General features: G+C 40.7%; 1 protein-coding gene across 2 annotated transcripts in view; it reads right to left on the bottom strand.

Moving 5' to 3' along the window:
- Positions 1 to 26,217, bottom strand: part of IGSF3 (immunoglobulin superfamily member 3) — a 158,440-nt gene that overhangs the window by 107,033 nt on the left and 25,190 nt on the right. For both annotated transcript variants that reach the window (XM_020810766.3, XM_078389816.1), the window contains exon 3: positions 17,828 to 18,205. In XM_020810766.3, coding sequence (XP_020666425.3) covers positions 17,828 to 18,205 — 378 coding nt within the window. The remainder of the gene's footprint in view (positions 1 to 17,827; positions 18,206 to 26,217) is intronic.

A 26,217-nucleotide genomic window follows, 5' to 3' on the forward strand; every position in this document is an offset into this window, starting at 1 on the left:
ATGCAACATGCTCTGTTCTTAATATTTCTGAATTTTATAAAATGAGAGGGAGAGAAAGAGCATGTCAATTACAAAGGTTCCTAACAATTCAGTTTCAATACTGCAGCCTCCTCCATCAGATCTCTCTGTTTTCAGTTGCTCCAATTCATGTGATAAATTCTATATCTAAATTTATTTATTTGTTTGTTTGTTTGTTTGTTTGTTTGTTTGTTTGTTTATTAGATTTCTACCCCGCCCCCCTAGACAGCATCTACTTGGGGTGGCTTACAAATATCGTAAAGTATCATAAAAACATCATGAACATTAAACAATTGAATCAATAATATAGTGTATTCAAGATGGGGAATGATAGAAAACAAGAAGATAGAATTCAAGAATTGACAGAAGGAAAGGCCTGCCTAAAGAGCCAAGTCTTTAGAATTACTTACCATTTGTTTGAATACCACCAAGAACATTTAGATTCCCACCCACCCCAAACTGGATGAAGCTGTACTTTTTGACCTTTCTTTCACTGATAAGAGAAATGGGAGAGAAAGAACAAAAGCTGGGGAGACAATTTCATGGCCACAATCTATATGATCAGCTTGTATGGTTCATTTAAAGGTTCTTGCCAACATGTGATAATCATAAATGAACAGTTAGCACATGCATAGGTCAAAGTATGTGATAATATGTGCATGAACAATATAAGGATGTTATATGCAGGCTTTTTAAAATTTTTGGACTACTAATTTTTGCAATAAGGCTAGAAAAATATTCGTTGGAGGGAAAGTCTATGCAAGTTAGGTTGTTGTAGGTTTTTTGGGCTGTTCGGCCGTGTTCTGGATGTTTTTCTTTCTAATGTTTTGCCAGTCTCTGTGGCTGGCATCTTCAGAGGACAGGAGTTAGAACTCTGTCTGTGTTCTGGTGTACTGTGCGGGATAGTTGAGTACAACAACCATCGGATCCTGGCCTTCAAGAATATATGCAAGTTAGCTTCTAAAATGAAGGAGCAATGTGAAGGATTAGGGAGTGGCATATTACTGCAAAAACATTAATGCTCATTTTGTTGAAGTGGCATGCCATAACCTGGACAGTTGTGCTAAGATATGCATATAAGAAAATTTGCAGAGATATTGAGTCTTTAAATGGGTTATAAAGAAGCCCTAAAGTGGTGATAATGTAAGCAAGATTTTAAATGCTTTCCAAAATTGTTTCTGGCTATATGTATTAGCAGTAACCATAAAGGAAAGTTTTTTTAAAAGAGTGGATCACTGCTTGCTAATCAGAGAGCAGAAGACAGAGCTAATCCCAGGTAGCCGGCTCAAGGTTGACTCAGCCTTCCATCCTTCCGAGGTCGGTAAAATGAGTACCCAGCTTGCTGGGGGGGCAATGTGTAACCTGTATAATTAAAAATTGTAAACCGCCCGGAGAGTGCTTGTAGCGCTATGGGGCGGTATATAAATCCAATAAATAAATAAAAAAAATAAAAATAGTGCAGAATGTGCCAGCCAGACTGTTGTGTGTCTGGTGTGTGCTTTGGAGACCATATATCACCTGTCTTGGTCCAAATGCACTAGCTTGCAATTTGCCTCCTTGTGCCATTCAAGGCTTAAACCCATAAGACCCGAAGTGGCTTGACGCCAACGTATCTGAAAGACAGGGTCCTCCCATGTGAACCTATAAAAGGCATGTATTGTGGAACTTCTGTTGCTTGTTCCACTATCAGAAGAAGCCAAGATACACAAGAAACACAAGATCACAGAATCATAGAAAAGTGAAGTTGGAAGGGGCCTACAAGCCCATCAAGTACAATCCTCTGTTCAATGCAGGAATACAGGGGTACCTCGACTTACGAACATCTCCACTTATGAACATTTCAAGTTATGAATTGCTCTGATCGCAAAATGTTGCTTCAACTTGAGAATGGAGCTTCGACTTAAGAACAAAAAAACCATGGGGGGGCAGGGAAAGGATGGAATTGTAACTTTCAGTTAACCGTTGTCCAGCGAAGAGGCTGCTTGTCTGCTACCTCGCTCGTCCCAGTGGTTAAGTGAGTGGATAGGGAGACAGTCTGGTATTGCCTGGTAGTATTGCCTGGTACTGTATGGTACACTGCCTGTACTGTACTGTACGGACCAGGTTTTTGGTTTTTTTTGTGTGTTTTTTTGTTTTGTTTTTTAATTTTTTATTTTTTTATTTTTTATTTTAGGATTTTTGACCTTTTTTTTTAAAACAGAGACTACCTGTTCTGGATGAGTACACTATATTTACTGTACTGTACAGGGTTTTTTGCAGCTGGGGGGGTAGGGCTAGGTGGGGGGTTATGTTTCTGTGCCCTGATGGGTCTTGCAGTGTGGATTTAAAATATGAAAAGTAGACTGTAATATTAAATTAAAATTAAATGTGAAAAATAGATTGTAATTTTAAAATATGAACTTTATTTATTTTTGCATTCTGTGACTTCTAGGGTTTGTGTACTGTGACCTCTGTGTTGTTTTAAAATACTGTACAGTGGGGTCTTGACTTGAGAACTTAATCTGTATTGGAAGGCGGTTCTCAAGTCAAAAAGTCTGTAAGTCAAGTCTCCATTGACCTAGAGTGCATTTAAAACCAATTAATCCCATAACAGTCCGTTTTTGTTCCATTTTGGTTTTTTTCTGGTCTGTAAGTCAAATCTCAGGCTGCAAGTGAAACCTAAATTTTGCGGCCAGAGAAGTCTGTAACTCAAAAAGTCTGTAAGTCAAGCCGTCTGTAAGTCAAGGGTCCGCTGTATGTGGGTTTAAAATGTGACTCCAAAGTCTTTTTTTTCCTTTGGGAATCTGTTTGCTGTAATCATGGTTGCTGGATGTTGATGCAGGCAGTTTAAAATGGAGTCTACTGTAGACTCAAGGCTCTCCCCCCACCCCCCAATTGCCTTATCTCCCTCTATGCTCTTTTTTGTGATGAGGGGTTCTGTGCTGGAATAATGGTTACTGGATTCTGCGCCTTTTAGTGTTTGTGTACTGTGGTGTGCTGAACCATAGTCATGGCTCCAAAGAAAGAACAGAGCAAAGCCAAAAAAAAATTATCTCCATTGGGAAAAAAAGAAATCATCAAAAAGCATGAAGATGGCATGAGTATCACTGAACTGGCTGCGGAATACCAAATGGCAACGTCAACCATCGCCAACACATTAAAGAAGATGTTTTGAAACACACTGATGTAGCAAAAAGAGTCACAATCCTAACAAAGAACAGGCTACCCCGATGGAAGAAGTGGAAAAACTTTTACTGGTCTGGATCAACGAGAAACAGCTGTAAGGGGACAATTTGTTTGCATCCTTCTTCAAGTGTGGTGTCCAGAACTGGACACAGTGCTCAAGGTGAGGCCTAACCAATGCTGTATAGAGGGGGCTAGCACTTCACGGGATTTGGAAACTATAGTTCGATTAATGCAGCCTAAAATAGCATTAGCCTTTTTTGTAGCCACAACACACTGTTGGCTCATATTTAGTTTGTGATCTATGACAATTCCAAGATCCTTCTTTCTCAGTTTTGCTGAGCCAGGTATCCCCCATCTTGTAACTATGCAATTGGTTTCTTTTTCTGAGGTGCAGGACTTTGCACTTATCCCTGTTGAATTTCATTCTGTTGCTTTTGGCTCAGTGCTCCATTCTATCAAGGTCATTTTGAATTTTGCTTCTGTCTTTTATGGCAGTGGTCCCCAACCTGTTTGAGGCTGTGGACTGGCTGGGGGGGGGGAGCCTGCTCCATGCATGGGAGGCATGTCGTGCTCGTGGGGGCATGTCGCACTCGGGGGGGCATGTGAGACACACACCCCACGAGCATGACACGTCCACCGTGCGTGTGCGGGGACAGAGATCCATATCCACGGCCCAGTTCCGGCAAGCCCATGGACAGGCACCAGACCGCGGACGAGCGGCTGACAACCCCTGTTTTAGGGTATTAGATATTCCACCCAATTTGGTATCATCTGCCAATCTGACAAGCATTTCCTGCACTCCCTCATCCAAGTCATTAATAAAAAGATTGAAGAGCACCGGGCCTAGGACTGAGCCTTGAGGTACCACACTTGTTACCTCCTCCCAGTTAGAGAAGGACTCTTTAATCACCACCTTCTGAGCATGATTCTATAGCTAATTGTGCATCCACCTGACACTTGATCTATCCAGCCCACACCTAGTTAGCTTGCTAATCAGGATATCATGGGGCACTTTGTCAAAAGCTTTGCTGAAGTCAAGATATACTACATCTACATCATTCCCTCTGTCTATCACGGAGGTGACCTGATCAAAAAAGGAGATCAAATTAGTTTGGCAGGATTTGTTCTTGACAAATCGGTACTGGCTTCTAGTTATTACTGTATTGTTTTCTAGGTGCTTGCACAATGACTGCTTTATGATCTGTTCCACAATTTTGCCTGGGATTGATGTCAGGCTGATTGGCCTGTAGTTCTCAGGTTCCTCTTTTTTTGCCTTTTTGAAGATAGGGACAACATTAGCCCTCCTCCAATCATCTGACACCTCCCCCGTTTCCCATAATTTTAAGAAAATAATGTGTAGCCGTTCTGAGAGTTCTTTAGTCAGTTCCTTCAGGACTCTTGGATGCAGTTCATCCGGTCCTGGAGATTTGAACTCGTTCGAGGTGGTGTCTATTTGTTTATCTATCTCCAGCTGCAATCCTGTTCCCCCCACTTGCACTTCAAATCTGTTTGGAAGTTCATAGTCTATGAACTAAAATAGACTGAACTAAAATAGGAATTGAGCACCTCTGCCTTTTCTTTGATCTCTGTATCATTTTTCCATCTCCATTGCGGAGCTGTGCCACTATGTCTTTTGTTTGTCTTTTGCTACTCACATACCTGAAGAATTCTTTTTTATTGCTTTTAGTGTCTCTAGCTAACCTCAGCTCATTTTCAGCTTTTGCCCTTCTAATGCCATCCGTGCATTTCACTGCTACTTCTCTGTACTATCTTCTTTAGTGGCCTGGCCTTCTTTCCATTTCCTGTACATGTCTTTTTTTGGTTTTTAGGTCCTCCATGAGCTTTGTGTGAAGCCACACTGGCCTTTTTTTGCCGCCTCCCCCCTCCCTTTTTCTTGTCGGGACTGTTTGTAGTTGTGCCTTTAGAATTTCATTTTAAAGAAGATCCCACCCTTCTTGGACTCTTGGTCATTTTAGCAGGACTTTGTCACCTCCTCTAAGGAACTACCATTTACAGCAGAGTGCGGAACAGTTTGGCCCTTTGGATATTTTGACCTACAGTTTTATCAGTCTGCCCTTGCACAGTCAATGGCTGAGGGACTTGGAAAGTGTAGTCCAAAATTATGGGGACTATCTGTAGCTCCCAATCTCTGACATGCAACACACAGTTCTCAGGCAGTGGTCTTGGACTCAATCCATGACACCACTGGTTCATGACCTCTCAAGCGAAGGGCCTTGCAAATGGTACCAGGCTAAACAAACCAGTCTCTCACAGTGTAAAGCTGCTGCATATGTTTATACTATTAGACCCTTGTTCATGTCTGTAAAGCCCTTGGGGAGGATAAGGACACTCACTCCCATATTATGGTTGCCAAAATAAAAATGTGGCCTCAGCTGTGCTGGCACTGACAGCTGTCTCTCCCCCCTCTGCCCAAGACTCCTCCTCAAATGCAGGAAGCAGAGGAAGAGAGACAGAGTAGAGCCAGGCCAACAGAGGAAATGAATGTTGAAGGTTGGATTAGAGATGAGAGAAGCAAATGACACTGAATCCCCCTCAGAGAAACAGCAGTAGAATGGGAAAGATGTAAAGGGGGAAAATTTCACTGGTAATAAAATAATGGCCTTTCCCCGTTACAGGGTTTCTCAATGCTTTATCTATCTGATCCTACAGGGACCACATTCTGTTTTCAGAGTTCACTGAGCAATTGCTAAGGCAGAGAATGGGTGCCATGTGTTACCAGTTGCACTTGCAGTTATCACTTTCCCCACTGAATACTACTTTTTTTGAGATACAAAAGCAAGGAAACCTGCGTAGCTCTGGCTTCTTGCTGAAACAACCCATTATCCCTTTAGTACTGCCAGGAATGACAGCTGGACCTCTCAGCATCCTGCAAGAAGTCCACAAGCAGCCGGAGACACCAGGAGGCTACCACACCATTTCAGCCCATCATCAGGAAGAGAAAGGAGTAGAAGAGACTAATGCTTCATAGTTGCCCTTTGGCCAACACTGCTACACATACACACACAAAAAGCACCATGGGGTTATCAGCCTGAGGTGACACTTAAAATAAAGGTTAGCTTCAGAATTTCTGGAAATTGCATCTCTAACCATATTGTCAGTACAACTCTGCACTCGGAGAAAATCTCCGGATTGAGCAAAGTCACATACATTTCCAAGCACTTCCTAGTCATCTGGAAGGGCAGGGATGAAGAATTCTGAGATGTTACACTCCAGCAGAAATCTTAAATCTTTTGGACCCTTTGAAAACCAGTTCCTATGGAATATGGAAATAATGGCTAAAATCCTGTTCCTTAGCATAATAAATCACTACTAGATTAAGCCCATTTGAATCAATGAAATTTATGGAGGAGCTGACTCAGTCAATTCCCAGTGATGCAATGGGCCTTCTCTAGTGCATCTTACTAGGCTTACTATGTTAAGCAATGGGATTTCAGCCAATCAATTAACAAGAAGAACTGCATTGACAAAATAGTAAATCCAGCCACTGAAGCTCCAATCATTTCAGATCAAGATGAGAAATAACATTGCAGTATACCTTTGGTGTGATGTTTTGGAAAAGGACAAGAGGACAGCACTAATCATTACAAACAATAGAAGAAACAGAGGAGCACAAACTGCAGAAGGCTGTATAGACCCACAACTAGTAATTTTGATGCCTGGGTGGGGAAGCTTGGGGAAAAAAATGCAAACACCTCTGCCTCTAACCCCCACAGCTCCCTTTCATCTTTGCAAGGTACCCCTCTGTTCAACAGAAGACTTGCACAGGAAGCAGACAAGAGTAGGTAGCTGGATGAACAACTGAGCATCCTCCTACTCCTTCTTGTCTCATCACTGGCAGTGGATTTAGGCTACACAATCTGCCCTGCTCTACTACTGACTCTCCATCTCCTGCTATTGCCACTGAAGGCATGCCCATTGCAGCTTTGCTCGAGCTGGGCCACCAGGATAGAGGGAAGAGAAAGGAGGAGGTTGCAGGAGACACGGACATGGAGCTTTGAGGACCAGAAACATAGATGGGATGCTTAACAGCATGGTTCCCTGAAAAGTAGCAGAGATGCAAAGCATGTAAATGAACCCTGCCAAGGAATAAACAGGCACCTCCAGGTAAGGAACTTTTGCTTCCACTAAATTTCAACACCCTATTTGGAAACCCCAGTTAAAACAGCTTTGCATATTAAGACACTTCCAAAGTCTGCATTGCTATCTTTTTGAGTGAAAAAGACTCCCCAGACCTATTTTAATCTTGCTTCACGACTGCACCTGGGATTGAGATAGATCTCATTGCCTTGGTAGATGATCTATATTGGTAACAAGGCAGTTGTTTGTTAACTCATACAAGATGTGATCATGGTCACCAGCTTGGAAGGCACCAGAACCAGATAAACTCATGGGGGTCAAGGCTATCCATGGTTATTTGTAATGAAAGCTATAATATCATCTCCAGCATCAGCATGCCTCTGAAAACTAGCTGTCAAGCAACAGGTACAAGATACTGCTGACTTCAGTCTGATCCAGCAGGGTTTTTATGTTCCCAAGACAAGGTACAGTGCCACTAATAATCTCTCAGACAGCAGCTTTTACAGCATCATAGCAGCTTGTTTAAAGGAGGAGGAGCGGAAGAAGATTGCCAAATTATACAGTAAAAATCAAGCATATAATTGCATATCTGATATAACACCAGATGGCATACTATATCAAAAGGTGAATAATTGAGTCTGCTTTGTTTAGAACAGCTGAGCAACAAGTGATGGAATAAGGTATGCAAACTAAGGAGCAGAAATAAGAATACAGCCTGAGGTCACACTTCTTTCATGGGGCAGCAAGCAAAGGTCTGCGCAACTGAGCACTCTATTATTTAAGCAGAAATAGAAATTCTCCATCCTTCAAGATAAGTTACACATAATGTACCATTAACCTGAACGTCCATTGCTATAAATTAAAAATCAGGAATATTACAGAATTGAAAAACAAGCCAACATACAGGTTTGGCAGGATCATAAAACATGTTAGTTTCAAGATAATCTCTAACTAATGAGAATGTAAAAAAAGACATTTCCTGTGTTGGGAGACAACTTCATGCAGTTTTGCTTAGAGCATTTAGTATCAAATGGTGTTTAAATAAATGCTAGGCTAGATGGATCACTGCTTGAAACTGCTGTGCCAATTCCAGCAAAACTGCCTACTTCACTTAAGTGCCATCCACCCTCCTAAAACTAGGAACAAAACAAAAAGGGTCTAGGTGAGGTGAACAATATCTATTTCACAGGTATCCATTCAGCCAACACAGCTGCATGTTCTTCTTTGAGTTTCCACTATTGCTGAAAAATTTATGCTGGTAAAACATTAAATTCCATTAGCAATTAGGGAAACAACAGGAGTGATACACTAAAAGGTCTGGGTTTTTAAACCAAATGCTAAGTCACAGTGCCATGGCTTGAAATCTAAAAAAAAACAAGATTATCAGTATTAGCATTCCCATTCTTTGGTAGACTGACTCCCATGACTACAGTAAGTTGAAAGGATCTACCACACACCTTTAAAAGACTGCATGAAGGGGGGAAATAAAGTAATAGACTTTGACATATACCAGGTGCATGCCCAAGTTCGTTGAAATAAAAACAGAGGCAGAAAGTAATTGATCTAAAGACAAAAAGAAAGAGCAAGTTTAGCAGAGGATTGCAGCATAGCAGTCAAAACTGTAGTATGAGATCAGAATAAAGTTGTCTCAATACCTGACTGTGGGATGAGCCCCAGGCAACTATGATTTTCACTGGCTGATCTTCAGCCAGTCAGTTTTTCTTAGGCTAGCCACTCTCCCTCATAGGACTGTCATGAAGAAGAGAAGCAGAGCCACAAACATTACCTTATATAAATGTGAAAAATAAATATCATGGATCTTTCAAATCGAGAGATTCTGCAACAGCTACCTAGTCCTGTGTGCTTGCAGCCAAGGAAGTAGCAGCAGAAGTAGTGCAGAAGCCACAAATACTTTTATTTTCTCTTACTTTTAAAACCAGAAAGCTTGGAGGAGGCACAGAAATACTGTACAAGGAACAGCTATCTAGGCTACCTCTGACGTACAGTTGCCGGTTACATAGAAACATAGCTATGGATGTTTTTGCCCTTGCTCTCAAGCCAACCATATGTATTTCTCTAGCAAATAAGATGACTGTGGTTAAATGTCATAAGGGTAATAAATGACTCTTCCCTACCTGCAGAGGCTGAAACATTTATTTCCATTTAGGACAAGGGTAGACAACATGTACCCATCCAGATGCTGCTAAATTAGAACTCTGATTATTCCTACTGTGGGTTAGGGCTGACAATAATATATATATCAGGGTTTGAAAGCTCACATGTTGGTTTCTCTTGATTTCAGGAGGCTGCGTTTAGATTCTGTACAATGAACCCTTTCCAAAAAATAAACTGGATTCAACTATTTTAGTAAGCCAGAGTTTTATTTATTTTTTACTTACTTCCAGGTCTGTGATCCTGCCACTAATATAGCAGGTCTGTGATCCTGCCGCTAATATAGCAGCTTTCCTCAGACAATTGCTGAAACTATAGCTGAGATTAGCAATGAACAGTTTGTGTTTGCAAAAGTTGCTGTGGCAAGCTACAAAAGCCACGAGCTCCTCCTTTTTAATGAACAAGGGGGACATGGTTTCTCTTAGGAAAAAAAAGCAGAAAAGCCACCTTAAGTCCTTTCAAGGAGAAAGGCGCTGTAAAAATCATTTAAATTTTTTAAAAAATAAATAAATAAAAATTCAGTCTTGCACATAACAGAGGGGAAGAAGGAGTACCCAAATTTCTGATCATTTATGATCACCTACAAATCATACTCTAAACTGGCCACAATCTATCAATTTATTTATTTAAAATATTTTACCCTGGCTTTCTCCTTAAACAGGGCCCTAAGCAACTTACATCATTAAAAACATTTAAAGCTAAAAACAATGAGTACACGAACACTAAAAAAAGATCAAACAAATAGCACTCTGAAAAAAGATAAACAAAAGCAATACTAAAAACACATTCAAAGCAATAAGGCATAACAATCCATTTAAAAATCCAACTCAGGCAGCCAGTCATTGTGGGAAGAGAAAGGTCTTTGTGTTCATGCAGAATGACAGCAAAGACAGGGCCAGTCTGGCCTCCAGTGAGAGGGAGTCCTAAAGTCTGGGAGCAACAACGGAGAAGGGCTTTTCTTGTGTCCCCAATAAACAACAACCATGAGGGTGGTGGGACCAAGAATAAGTGGAGATTTGGGGAGTCAACACCTCCGTAAATTCCACTGGTTCAAAGGGGCCTACTCCTGTTGTGATTTAAAACTGACAGGAGTACCACATTTCCACTGATTCAATAGATTTCAGCCATCGTGTTACACATACCATATTTTTCGCTCCATAAGATGCACCGAATTTTTAGGAGAAGAAAACAGTGAAAAATTAATCTGTTTTCTTCTCCTAAAAATTTGGTGAGCCTTACGGAGAGGTCCATCTTATGGAACACACCCTAGCCCCCTCTGGCCCCTTGGGGGGTGGGTGGGGGAGCCTCCAAAGGGTCCTAGGTTGTGTTCCAGGACCCTCTGGAGGCTCACCCTGCCCCCCCATGGGGCCAGAGGGGGCGGAATCGCCACCTTCAGGGACTCTTCTGAAGCTTCCCAAGCCTCAAACGAGTCCCAGAAGGTGGCGATTTCATCCCCTCTGGCCGGGCGGGGGGGGGGGCAGGGTGAGCCTCCAAAGGGTCCTAGGGTGTGTTCTAGGACCCTTTAGAGAATCACCCTGCCCCCCCAGGGGTCAGAGGGGGCGAAATCGCCACCTTCTGGGACTCTTCTGAAGCTTCCCAAGCAAGAGAGTCCCAGAAGGTGGTGATTTCACCCACGCTGGCCCCGTGGGGGGTGGGGGGAGCCTCGCAAGGGTCGTGGAAGGCTCACTCGGACCCTTGCAATGCTCCCCCCACCCCCACGGGGCCAGCACGGGTGAAATTGCCAGCTTCCAGGACCTTTTCTGAGCCTTTCAAGCCTCACAAAAGGTCCTGGAAGCTGGCAATTTCGCCCCCGCTGGCCCTTTGTGGGTGGGGGGAGCCTCGCAAGGGTCCTGGAAGGCTCATTCGGACCCTTGGGAGGCTCCCCCCCCCACAGGGCCAGTGGGGGCGAAATCACCAGCTTCTCTCCATAAGACGCACAGACTCCCCCCCTTTTTTGGGGGAAAAGTGCGTCTTATGGAGCAAATAAATACAGTATATAAAATACAAACAAGGTCATAGTGAGTTTTTATTTATTTAAGAGAAGGTTCAGGGGGTAATCTGCATCAGAATTGGAGTACATGAGGAAGTTTGCAACTTCTTTACCAAATTCATTTAAAAAAACCCACAGTACATTGCCACCCCATGCCATATATCCATTTTAAAAAGAGCCACATTATGATCAATGTGAGCTTCTTTTTCAAATGATTGTCATTTGCCAGGCAAGTTTTGCAGGAACTTTTTGGGGAAGGTTTCTTTAACACAACATGCAGTTTCAACCTTAGTGATAGTAAGAAACATTAAACATGAATGCTACTACCTATCTTTCACATCAAGGATAAGCTTGCTTTTCAAAAGAAGCAGAAGTTTCAAGAACACAGAAAAACCATTATTATCCAAAACGTAGTAATTCAGGGATTCTGAATTCTCTGAATTATAGCACAATCTTCCCATGAATTTTCCACTCAGTGAAGCCATCTGTGCCCCAGCAAAAAAGCTGGATAAAATAAGAGCTGTTGATGGCCACAGGTCCATTAAAGGATAGCCCAGATCCAGAAGGTAATATAACATTAATGAGAAACCAAGAGACAGAAAGCCAAGAAGCACAAAGCACCAAGAGTTTGTGGCTTTTGTAGCTTCTTCTGCTCTAAGTAGAAAATCCACAAGCAAAGGAAGAGGAGAAAGACTTTAGAAATTTAGCAAACCATCACAATTTTTCCTCCCTTCACTGCTAAATGCAAATTCTCCTTATTTTTTTTAATCACCCAAAATCCCTCCCTTAAAAAGAAACATGTTCTCCCCCCATGCCCAGTTTAAACTGCTTCTGAACTAAGAAACCTCAGAAGGAAATGACATGTTAGATTATGAAGGTTTTCTACCAACAGACTTGAACTCTGCCACTGTAGTCTTCCTGTTGTTCTTGTCATGCACCAGTCCAGAGGGCTGAGAGAGAAAATTCCGCAACAACAGGCTTCTGCGGAATTTCACATTTCCCAACACGCTCAAATCAAATCTGCTACAATGCTTTCCACATGGTTCTTCAGCAAAATGCCTCACACAATAGGCCTCAGGACTGATCAGTCCAGTAAGCAATGTTTCAGTTGTGGTTGATGCTAAATACCTGTCATATTCAATAACCATCTTCTACAGAAAAACAGTAAATTCTTAAAAGGCAGATTGGTTTTCACACTCTACCATGCCATAAATATCTTCCTATGTTTGACTCAGTATTTCTGAAGACATTTCCAATACTGTATCTTAAAAATCCAATTTCTACTATTAGAACTGCTAGACTGAGCTTGCCCCACGGTAAGCTGTATGATGTATCTCTATTATATGATAATCATGTAAATCCGTCTTCAGCAATACTTTGTTCCATGGTAACCAAAGGCATAATAAAATAACTTTAACCAGGGACAGAACAGTTTAATTGGTTAGAAGTAATCAGAAAACTGGCTGTGGAGGAAGTACTTCAGTCAAAAGAAACTACAATTAGTTCTTCCACTACAGTTTCTCAGCCCTTGAAGGTGCCTTTAAGGCCATTTCAAGCATAACCTTTTCTTCCTTGGGTCTTTAAACTGAGTTTAGAGAAAAGAAAACAAAATATGGGTGTATGAGAGAAAGATTTATATCTAATCTCATACAGTATGTACACCTTAGATTAATGATGGTCATCAAGCCTGAATGCCTCTTGTTTGCCAGGCTGGCTTCCACTGTTCTGCAACCATTTACTCCCACCTTTCTTATCCAGATTATCACCTCTTACTAAAGTAACTTCCACCTATGAGCACTGATCAGTCCATTATATTTTCAATTTCATTAGGATCCTCTGAAAGCAGTCTGATGTTTCAAACAGCTTTCTCATCACCAGCAGACCAGCCTTTACTTTTGCCTTCCTGGAACTTTAATGATAGAATTAGAAACCAAAATCATATTTTTCTGAAATTCTGACAAAAACAAAATGATGAACTAAATGGCTACCTCAAACTACCAGGCCACTAAGTATTACAATGAAATACAATGCAGTTTAAAATCCTCACACACTTCATAGCCTTCAGAAAAACTGAAGAAAAAAAACCCATCTCCCACACAGCCTCTTGGGCCCATCTGCTGCCCAATAAAAGCTGCTGAACCTAATGAAGGAATAAAAAATTTATAACTTGATGAAAGGGGAAAGTTTGTTTCCACTTTTGAGAAACTGAAAAACAGTAACTCACATATAGTTCAGAAGCCCTTCCTGACTGGGCATTATGCACAGGAGTAGCCCAAACCACACTGCAAAAAGACAATTAGCAATGTTGTCAAAGTACATGATAACCCAATTCAGAACAGAAGTTTGTTCAGAATATAGATTAGTCTAGTTCATACTGCTTGATATTACAAACCGAGAGGTATTTTCCAATTTACTCCCCAACTTAAGAATGTCAGATGAGATTCTGAATCCATATGTTCAAGTTCCATCAGACTCAATAGTACAAACGTTTGAAGGGTAAATACTAGTTTTCACCCTTAAATGTTAAATCCCCTTTTTCCATTGCAACTGTTTAATTGCTATGAAAGGTCCAATGCAGCATTTAGTCAGGTCAAACTGGATCAGTTTCAACCAGTACAGCCTGAGAATATATACAAGCCACTTGCATGCTGCAAAGCCACCACCTCTTCTCTAGATTCCTGCCCACTGTGGCTCTTAAAAACAAGAAAGGAAATGACTGTTGAATGGGCCACACATATAATTAATGCATCTCCAGCGGAAGGTCATTTACCCTCCCATTTAAAGGAAACCATTATAAGGCCCATTCTAAAGAAATCAAATCTAACAACGTTTGATAATAACCATAGGCTTGTTGCCAACATACCATTCTTGGGCAAACAGATTGAGAGGGTGGTGTCCCGGTAGCTGCAGGCCTTAGAGGACATGGATAGCCTAGATTCATTTCAACTGGGATACAGCTGCATGATTGAACTGAAATGGCAATGATCACCCTGCAAGATTTCCCAAGAAATGCAGATGGGGAATGTAACCCTGCTGGTCCTTCTGAGAGAGCTATCGAGTTTAGGATTTGGGGGCTCTGTTCTTTGATGGTTCCCATCCTCTCTCAAGGGCCAAACTCAGATGATACAGCCTGGGGAGGCAGTGCCTGCCCCTTGGGACCTCCACAATGGGCACCCTCAGGGACCGTCTATTTTCATGATGCTTTTTAATATCTATTTGAAATTGTTGGAAGAAGTCATAACAGAGATTTAGATTTTCTTGTCATCAAAACACAGCTATATCTTTCATTTTTTTCATTTGCAGGTGATATTGTACTGTTTCTTGAGCACTGCCTAACACTAATAATGGACTAGACAAGAGCGAGTAAATTAACACTGATTCCAGATAATATGGAGATCTTCCTGTTGAGAAGATTGTCAGACTGGTTAGACGGATATTTACTTGGCCTCAGTGGGTGTTACACTCCCCCTGAAGGATCAGGTCCACAGCTTGGGGGTACACTTGGATCCAGCTCTCTCTATGGAGGTGCATATATCTGCTGCAGACAAGAGTGCCTTTTATCAACTTGGGCTGATTGCCCAATTGCACCACCTGGATAAGAACTACTTAACATTGGAAATCTCTAAAATAGACTATTGTAACACTCTCTCTATAGGCCTGCCCTTGAAGTCTGTAGGGAGACTTCAGCAGGACCAAAATGTGGCTGCCAGACTGATCAGGTACCAGCAGATATGAACATATATTTCCAAACTTGACATGCCTTCGCTGGTCTCCTATTAGTTTCCATCCCTGATTCAAGGTGCTGGTCATGACCTATAAAGCCCTTAACAGTTTAGCTCATGATACATGTCAGAATGTCTCTTCAACAAAATACTATCCCAGCCACTTCTCACAGTTCCTGATGCTAAAAGCTGTGAGAACCAAGGAGCCCAAAAGAACTAACACCAGAAACTGTGCTTTCTCTACAAATTAGCTTTCCACAGAGGTCCATCAGGCACCACCCCTCTCAGTTTTTAACAAGTTTATTAAAATCAAATGATACAAAGCTGATTTTTACTAGTGTTCTAACTACAGATCTGAGATGTTCAATTTTGTTTTAAATTTAATTCTATTTAAATGCAGGTCCTATAATTTCAGTTAATGACATTGCATTTGCATTATAACTCCATCATTATTTTAATGTTGTTCCTATTTTTTTAAAAAAAAAATACGTATGTTCTGTAATCTATATTCAGCTCTGAGGCTAAATGCAATAAAATAGAAGTTTAATCCAAGGCTTCCCTCTCAAGCCACCACCAGAAAAATTCTATTATTCAACACCTCCCTCCTACAGAAATCTCAGAGGTTTCCTTCTCCTTCTGCTCATACACTTTGCACTATTTCTTTCTAATTCCCAAGATTTAATTAAAACCAATTTGGATTTAAACTGAATTATTCAAGATTTTGAAATAGCACTTTGCCCAAAGAGTCACTTTGCGCGGATGGGGTTGTAAACAGCCACTTTACCACTATCATCTGCATTATCCATATTCTCTTTACTACCTTAGGTTTCTGGGGATTTGTTATTTTCCATTAAGAGCAAGAGCTGCACTCCTTGGGAAACCCATCTGTAGCTGCTATTTGCTCCCACACCTAAGTTTACCTGAAAATATTCAACAGATCTCACAGATACCAAAAGCAGTTTTAGCTTCAGAAACGAATTATAGGTATGACCAGCAAAAAGCTACAAAGCATTAACAGAAGGTAACAACCTGACTGCTTGCTGTGACTTCCAGAGAGAGAGAGAGAGAGAGAGAGAGAGAGCCACCACCATAAAAAAATAATAATAAACTTACATAATTACTTAAAATTTTTTAATAAGGCCCTTTAATCTAACATTATACCGTGGCTACCAACAAACTCAGAATGCATAAAACTGGTAATGTATCTCAATAAACCAGTAGATAGACAATTTAACAAGTTAAAAACACTGCAGAAACAGAAGCCATGCAGAAAGCTAATGGGAAGGGCATTCCACAACTTGGGTGTTGAAAGTGACACAGTTCCTTCCCTCAATGCTACCCACTTCTGTTTTGTCCGTTATCTCTCTGGCACAAAAAGATTGATATGGTAGAAGAGACTTCTTAAGGAACCCGGCCCTCAAGTTATTCAGGGCTTCAAAACTCGCATTTTGATTAGGACCCAGAAGCTAATAAGCAGCTAATGAAGCTGTTTTAAAACTGCAATATATGATTGGAGTCATCCATGCAATAGAATTCCTAGGATGGCTGTCCCAAATACTTAGTCAGCATTAAAGGAAACATTATGAATGTTGCAAAGCAAACAGAAAAGCTGCAGAAGAATTCTTAAAGGAGCCCATCAGAGTATTTCATGACGACTAACCTGCACTGTTGTCAAAGTGCAGTGGGAGAAGTTTGGCTTGAAATGTATTTATCACTTCATGCAAAATATTTATAAACAGGCTTTTATAATCAAATCCTCACAATGCAACATATGAAGCGAAAGATTAGATGTTACAATTATGCGTCTCAAAAAGGTGCTGTTATGGAGGGGTATACTAAGAATCACATGAACCATTCACATTCTTTAGTAAAGGATCAAGTCATAGTCTTCTATAGGCATGAATGACATGCGGCACACATAAATCAACGAGAAGGGAATATCGAATCACCATGAAGAAAGTTTCATCTTTTGAACATGCTGTCAGGAATAAACAAAAGATGGTCCATCATGTAACCTCATTTCAAGCTATTCAGGGATTCTAGGGTTAATATTAATACTCTGAATTGGTCCTGGAAATGTCCTAGTAATCAATGGAACTGGTGCAAAAATTACATTACATGTTCAGACTTTAGGTCCCCTATTAGCATGCTCAGTGTTGAAATTTTTGTACCTGATTATGTTTCTGAATGATCATCTATGACATCCTCAAGCAAAAGCACACCACAACATACCAATTTGGAGGTAACTACATCACAGTTAGCCAAGGCCAGCTATGATCACTCCAAATAGGGCTGCAGCTTTCATATAAACCTAAACTGATATTAATCATTCCTTGCAATTGTTATTACTCAGGATTCTCCAGATAGTTTAGAGAATCCCACAACTTTTCATCTGATGCATAATCTTACCAAGGACACTTAATTTTACTCCTCCAACTATCCTACCTGGATTAAATTAAGTTGGCTTACCTTTGTCCACCACAGTATTATGTGCAGCTCTGCTTCGTATCATAGGCTCTTTTTTCTGTGTGAATTTAATGTTTCATAACAATTCTTCACTTCATCACAGTTTACAGTCATTTCACTTTTTTTAACTATTATGCTCAAACAAGAGGAATCCCCAAAACAGGATAACAAAGATTGGAAAACAAGACAAACTTACCCACTAGCTTCATCTTGGCACTGTAGCTCCCAAAGTATCTTTCATCTGTGGTGGGTGTGTGACATTCATACTCGCCAGCATCTCTGTCTTGGAGCTCTGTAATGTGCAGCAGAGCAGAATCTCCTTCGACCCTTTCTACGTAGATTTCTCCACTTCTGACCCGCTGAGTGTAGATAGCATAAGGAAAGGATGGGTCCATGGTGCTGACAATTTGTACCTCTCTTTCTGGGGCAGATGGAAGATATATAGACCATTGAAAGTTCTGTTCCGCTGGGCCTTGATAACCACTGACTTTGCACCAGATGGTGATGTGGGAGTTTTCAGTACGATATAGAGGGCCCTCTTGAACAGTTACTTGACGCTGTGCAAATGTCAATCCTAAGAAAGAAAGGGGAAAGAAAGAAGTTTAGATATAGACAATTTGCTAAAGAAAATCATATTACAGTTGTATTTAATCGCCAAATAGTGTCTGATGTTGCAATTCTCATTCAAGATTTCTAAAAAAGAAGTTATTATTCAAGAAATACCTGAAATATATGCACTTCACCACCACCACCATTGTTGTCATCATCATCTTAGAAATGCAGAGCTGAAACAGACTCTATGGATCATCGATCCCAACCTCTATCAATGAGGCACAATGGGGAATTAAATTCCCAACTAGAGATGGACACAAATTAATTCAGCTCCAGGTGATGAAATTCACCAGCGTGCCACCAGAAGTGCTGCATGTTTCCTACCCCTACCCCAAAGCCAGCTGCCTCCTCGCAAGCCTCAACGTGCCACCTGAGTCATTCTCTTTCATTGGCTGCCCCATCCCGGAAGGAGCTTGGGCATCCTTTCCCCACCTCCTCCAGCAGCTGACCAGTCAGACGAGGAGGAGGAACAGGGATTCTCCCTGCACAGCCATTGAGTGGTTGGCTGCTGGGAAGGGAAGCCTGAGCTTCTTCCTGGACTGGGCAGCCAGTGAAGGAGGAGGACCTGGGCGATGCACAGAGGCATCTGAGTAGAGGAAGCCAGCTGGGGAGGAGGGAATGTGCGGCACCTATGGTGCTATGCCGATGAATTTCATCACCCTGGGCCAAATTAATTCATACCCATCTCTACTCCCAACTTCTGGCTCCACACCCAAATACCTAAACCACTGATCCAGCAGTTCTTGAAAAAGAAAACATTGTAACTTCCTAATTCATTGAAGTCCTTGCAGAAACAGGTATTGCTCAGATTCAAAACATTTACTCTCCTAATCCCACTCAATTTAGTAAAATAATATCGTTCTCTAAAAATTATGTTCAATTTGCAGAAAGGGACACTGAAGCCATATCCAAGTATAATGATCTTACTTCTGCTCTACAAATAAAAAGCCATTTATTAATATATGTGAATGCTTTAATTTTCAACAAAAAAGTGCATGTAGCTCTATCAAGGGAAATAAATCTAAGAAAAATACTACAGGTGGCTCCTAGTGCTACTAGTCCCTCTTTCTTTCCTGAGAGTGGCCTTCACAGGACCGGCCCCCGGAGACAGATCCCCCTTGTGCATGCACGGCCTGCTCACCCACACGCACGGGTACCCCACCCATTCACAAGCACATCCCACCCACCCCTGGACATGGACCCCACCCCCCCCCAACCAGTCTGCGGTTCGGAAAAGGTTGGGGACCACTGCCTTAGAGGATCATAAACGGCATGGAAAAAGACAAAAACTGTGATGGACAAGCATGGAAGGATTACAAAGGGAAGACACTGCTATCTGGATCCCATGCAAAATTGTGTGAATGATCCAAGGAGGCTGTATAATAAAAGTCAAAACTGGAAGCACATGAGGACCTCACCTTGCCCATTCCATGCATTTCTCCCTGCCAAAACATTAAACATGGGGACTTAGTACTGAGATGCACACTTACATTCAGATTTCAATAAGGCAGCTGTGTTAGTCTGTTGGATAAGAATAAAAACAAGAGTTGTGGCATCTTAAAGACTAATGGATTTATTTTGGTATGCAGTCTTTCCATGAAAGATTGCACTGAAATAGATCCATTTGTCTTCAACATGCCATGACTCTTTTATTTTGGCTACACTTGTTTTAGATGCAATTCTAAACAAGAAAAGGACAAAGAATGACCCTCCCGATGTTGTTGAATAGCAAATACCAGCCATTGCTAGCTATCCTTGTCAAGGCTGATAAGTGTTACAATCCCGGATTTGTCCACCCCAGGCTAAATCATAATATGGTGGTTAGAATGAGCCTAATTTCCTCCCTCCTGGGCTTCATGCTCTCATCTTCTCCTCTGGCAAAACTACAAGGAGAACAAGCACTTTACTGAGAACAATATATTTTAAGTTGTGTTTAGTTCTTGAAAATCAGTCTCTGATCCCAGTAAGTAACTCACTGGACTGATTCCTTTTTAAAAAAATTAACTGCAGGTTAGCACATTCTCCAAACTCTAAACTGTGCTTAATCTTTAAACTAGACGTAATTGAACTACAGTTAGTTGAAATGAACCAGCTTCATAAACTATTGCTGGATTTTCAACTAAATGTAGCTGACATTAAGATTAATAGAAATTCATTCAGATTTGGGGATTACAGGAAGCTGTGATTTAGGCATGGAATTTTTTTTGCCTTTTGGATTTGGCTCAAGAGATCATGGGACAGGTAGTTCTTTGAGAGGTTCCCTCTACAGAGCTAATATGCAGTAAAACTACTCATCCCATGGAGATGAGGAAAGCTCCTATTTAAACTACTGTTGTGACGCTGTATCTCTCAGCCTTCTGCTCAGTGGAATTCCTGGGAAATTTTGGCAGCTGCAGTCCAAAAGAGATGAAAGTCCCATCACTATCGTGGTTAATCTAAAATGCAAGTGAAACCTTTCTGTCTGCTCCTTATGACTGTGCCAAAGAAAGCCAGAGAGCATGCAAGCCCATAAAGAACCCAGGCTTAAATCAAATCACCCTACTGTCTTACTTTTCTATAAAAGAACACTGCAGCTTAAGATACGGTACATGTTTTAATGAATAAGTGTAGCAACATGACAAGATAGCATGGAACACTTTAATGCACAACCCACACCTCAAAACTCTTGGGGGGAAACATGCACATTAGTCTTCCCAAGAATATTTAAGATACATTACTTCTAGCAGTGAGAAAACTAAATTAAAGTGCATTTGTTACAGCTCATTAGATGGCTTGTTCTTAGCATCCTACTCTAATCTTGGATCTCTATACACTCTCTGATGGCAATGCTGCTGTCAGAAAATGTTACACCTGACTTGGAAACATCTCCATGGAAGAAAGCACAGATGCACTGGATGAAACAAAGAAAGAGTTGTGGAAGCCCATAACCTTTACATGGAAAAAGAACTCCTGGAAGACAAGGGAAAAGACCTTTTACTACCACTTGTCATTCTCCACTTTGCTGCTGTTTGTCTCCCTGGGACAAGAAAAGAGGGAGCCTTCTTGAATCCCAGTAGGGATTTAGATAATAATAATAATAATAATAATAATAATAATAATAATAATAATAATAATAATAATAATAATAATAATAATAATAATAATAATAATAATAATAATAATAATAATAATAATAAACTTAGAACAGCAGAGCTGGAGAGTTGGATCGAGCCCAGCTCCTCTTAAGGGGGCATAGTGAGGAACTGAACTCCCAACCTCTAGCTCACCAGACCACTGAGCTATATTGGTTTGTCCGCTCATTTTGCTTTCTCTGTGTTACTGAAGTGGTGAATTGTTGCTGGTTAACAAGTACCTATTTGTATTCTTTATAGCAGAGGTCCCCAACCTTTTTCACCCTGCGGACCGGCTGGGGAGGGAGGGCACCCCTGCGCTTGCACGCATGTGCAAATGGCAGTATGCCGCTTATGAGGGGGCACACACTCTCATGCACATGCGCAAACGGGCATCACACTCGTGCGGGTGTACTCACACACAGCGCAGCGCTCATACGGGTGCACTGGAGTGCACGTGCATGTGCAAATCAGCTGTGCAGGGGTGAATGCGTGCAGGGGTGGGGCAGGAGTTCTGTCTCCGCAGCCCAGTCCGGTTCAGGCCATGAACCGGCACTGGGGGGTTGGGGACCTCGGCTTTATAGCATGCCTATCATTAATCAACAGTAATTCATTACTGGGAATTATACCACAAAACTTACACAAGCATAAAACAATATGGAAATAAACTAATTACTAAAATCCTACAAAACAGAGGGATCTTATTAAGAAGCCAAATGAATTTTTCTTGTCCTGTATTTAAACCTGCATAACTCACAAATGAAAGCTTCAATATGATCCCTTAACTCATCTGAAAGGTGTATCAATAAGAGCTCTTTAAGATACTGCAAATAATAAAAGTAGAAGCCAGACCTTGGAAATATTCCTTTTTTGTACTACAACTCCAATCCTGGAGGACTGTGGGACATGTAGTCCAAAACAGCATCACTTCCAAGCTTGGCTAAAAGTCCCATTTAGAGCCCCTCTATTGACACAGAACACTGGAGATGGAATGGGGTGGAGAAAAAGGAGTTGGATCCTTATACAGGCCAGTGACCCTCTACATTTTACAGCCTCATATGAGTTGATGAAACACATTTATCAGACTTCAGAGGGGCCAGCTGCTTCCATTTGTCTTGTGCTTAAGAGTCTCCCCAGCATGATGTGGAAATGTCCATATGTTTACAATGTCTACAAGTGACAGGTGAGTGGAAGAAAAATATTTTTGCACTACACTCACATAAAATAAGTGATGGTCACAGAAGAATCATATTCAGCGCTATAGAAATTTACACATGCCTCAACAACAACCAAAAAACTTTCCCCAAGGCTATGAGAACATACAGAGAGCCAGACATGTCAATTTCAGCTAGAACAAATTGATTAGGCAGCAATCTCCCTGGGATGCTTGTAAGACCATGGAAAAGTGAAGAATGGTGATGAAGGTTACACATGAAAGTTGAGCTAATCAAGAAGATGCACATCTAGTCTTTCCATCCAAACAACCACTCCCACTTTATCAGTATCAGAAGAATTTCAGATTATTGGCAGACGCTCAATCTTATTCATGCTGCTATGTTTCTAAGAGCCTGCCCCCACATTTGGAAAACAGAAAGAAATACTGCTTTTCTTTCTCTCCTACCACACGTATAGACACATTTGGTGAGGGCACAAGAGAGGGACTTCTTAGTGGCTGTTCTCTGGCTATGGAAGTTCTATCTGAGATAAACTTGGAACCTTCCCTGTTGTTTTATCTCTGGAAGGCAAACAAATTTCAACTTAGAGAGAACTTTGGCCATTGATCAACTGACTAGGAAGTGCCTTTAATGGTGGATACCTTTCCTTTTGTTGTTGTTTATCAAGTGCATTAATTTAATGCAATAATCTCCTTAACACTTTTAATACCTATAATCTATTGTGTGTGGTTTTTAAGTCGGATTTGTTTTTAAGGAGACAGATGAAAGATAGTATATAAATTAAATAATAAAACCAATAATAATTAATAATTTAGGGGAGAGATGATACCAATGACCTTCCAGATGCTGTTGGACTCCAACACCATTAAACTCTAGCCTGAAAGTTCAGTGGTCAGAAATTATGAGATCATACTCTTGTTTTTTTTAAAGGAAGGCCTCAGGATCTACATAGTCAAGCAATTCTGGCCATATTGTGGCCCTTTCATATGATTTTTTTTTAAAAAAAATCAATTACTTTGGTACATTATTTTCTCTTCCCCACACTTATATTTGAATCTATTTAAGGTATTTAAAGATTGGAAATGCATGCCTACTGAGGTCTCTAGTCACAAACTGACATCTACTAGATTAACTCTTTTAAAAAATAAAAGGTCAGACATTTTTGACAAAGCTAATTTTACAGCGTTGAAACCATGCTCTACAGTACTTAAGAGTGGGTCTAGCAAAATCTTTTAAGATAAATGGAAGTTAAGTTTATCATGACTAATTTAAGTCTCACTGATTCTGGATCCAAACCAGTATCTATTTGCTAAACCTGTACCCCAGACTCCTCTCCAAATATATGCAACACCTTAGTTAGCATGGTGGGTTTAATTAATTTGGAAGTTACCAAAGCAAAAAAGCTCAAGCCATTAAAAAGGGAGAACAAAAACAATCAAAAGCACCAAACCCCATAATCCATTGCCACTTGCCTCAAGAATAAAGAACTGCCCCCTTTCAGAGAGGTTACAAGCCGACTTCCTCACAGGAAAACAAGAAAGGAGAAAAATGAACAAGGCACCTGTCTGTTTCACTGTACAGCAATTTCCTGACTGTAGTTCATCAACCTTGGCAGTGAAGCCAGCAACATATAGCAATCTAACTTATCTGCTAGTACGGAAAATGCTCTGGGATTTGAAATGGATGAAACTCCTTGTTCACTCACTGAAGTACCTATAACGTAAGAATATAGTGAAGTCAATAAACCTTGTCTTTCCTACTTATGGATGTAATATAGGAAAGAAAGCCTTACTAGTGTAGTCTTAACTATAGAAAAGTAATAAACATGTGGGTTTTTAAAAATTCCAATAAAAATTAATGTTTGCTGGGTTTAAAAAAAAATAAAATGAAGTTATTGGAAGGGAGATAGAGATGATTGGCCATCCATAGATCATTAACTTAGTTGTCCTTTTCTGCTAGAGAAGAGACTCAAGATCTGACGTTTTCCCACCAGAAACCTTGGAATAGGTCCAGAAACAAATATTCTTACCAGCTCTAAAATAAATGGTGAAAAATTACTCAACAGATCCATCAGACCATGCAGCTGAACAGATGGAATGCAATTCAAACTATTAGGCTGGGTAGAACATAATAGTGCTCCAAATTATATTTCCCCTCATTATAAAAGAATGTGGTTGAAGAGAAAGGCAAGAAGAAAAAAAGTTAATAAATTTTTAGCTAATGGGTTTTGGAAAGGGAGACTAAAAGGCTACTTTGCTGCCTATTATGCTAGATTGGCTAATACTCCAAGTTCCCATTTCTAGAAATATAGCCAATTTAATGCACACTGAATTAGGATCTTTGCACTCAGGATTAACAGTGCGTTATAATAGGTCACAACAGAGAGAGTTTGACATGTGTATCTATCAACAGAGAAAAAGACAAATACACAAAAACAGTATGTTCCACAAGCAGAAAATATAACCCATCAAACAAAATACACCATTAGGGACAGAGATTCAAGACTTTTTTTTTTCCAATCAAATCGTCTCCTAGTTTTATTGTCTAGAGCTCTCTTATTTTTGTGTATCCATACTCCTTTAAACATGGGCCCTTTTTAGCAGATGCTTTTAATCTCCACTGGAAAGAGGCAGAAAGTGCTTACAAAGAGAGCAATCTTGAAAGGCTGGGTTACAATTAGCGATGGCATCTGGCTAATATGTCAGTGACACAGCTGGCATCCAACTGCAAATTCTTGAGCAATAAACCAACAATACCCAGACTGCTGTACAAATGAAGGAGACAGCCAAGAAGTATTGTAATGAATGATGGAGGGAGGGAGGGAACCTATTTGTGTATATTTAAAAACAAAACAAACAAAAAAAACCCCCGCAAACCACAGAAACAGAAAAGTTAAGGAAGCACATGTGCAAGCCCATATCATGGTAACATCTGGGTCAATTTATTATATCGTTTTCTTTAAAAGGTATCTTCTGAAAATACACCATTAACACTTGTTCACTTTGCATATGCATTGGTCCCCACACATGGAATATTTGCACACCAGCGTAGCTGCTACCTTGGCCAGACATATGTGCCATGTGACTAATACATGTGTGTGTGCTAATGTACTTTCTAGGACATTTTAAAACCTGTCATCACTTGCATGAAGTCATTAGCTTTATGGGCATCCACACAAACACCTTTAAATTTCCACTGAAGGGATCAGAGATCATACCCTATTTCCCCAAAAATAAGACCTAAACTGAAAATAAGCCCTAATATGATTTTTCAGGATGCTTGTAATATAAGCCCTGCCCCAAAAACAAGCCCCAATTAAGTGAAACTTCACCCTCCACCCTCCATTGTGCAGCACTATGCAGCAACTAGAAGATGACATGACTGTATTTGAATAAATGTAGATGGCTGAACATGAAAAAAACAAAACATCTCCTGAAAATAAGCCCTAATACATTTTTGGAGCAAAAATTAATATAAGACCCTGTTTTATTTTGTGGGAAACATGGTAGGACTTGAGGACACAGTATTCAAACCACCAAGAAGCCACCAATAACTTTTGCACGAATATGCCCCTCACAAAACAGAAGGCTGCTGCTTTGAGGAAGAGGTAGACACCTCTGAGGAACATTTGGATACCCCAACTACAGTCATGTGCACCCTCTTTGAATTCTTTGGTTTTACGTATTAGG

This window comes from Pogona vitticeps, chromosome 3 (assembly GCF_051106095.1).
Source record: "Pogona vitticeps strain Pit_001003342236 chromosome 3, PviZW2.1, whole genome shotgun sequence".
Classification (NCBI taxonomy): domain Eukaryota; kingdom Metazoa; phylum Chordata; class Lepidosauria; order Squamata; family Agamidae; genus Pogona; species Pogona vitticeps.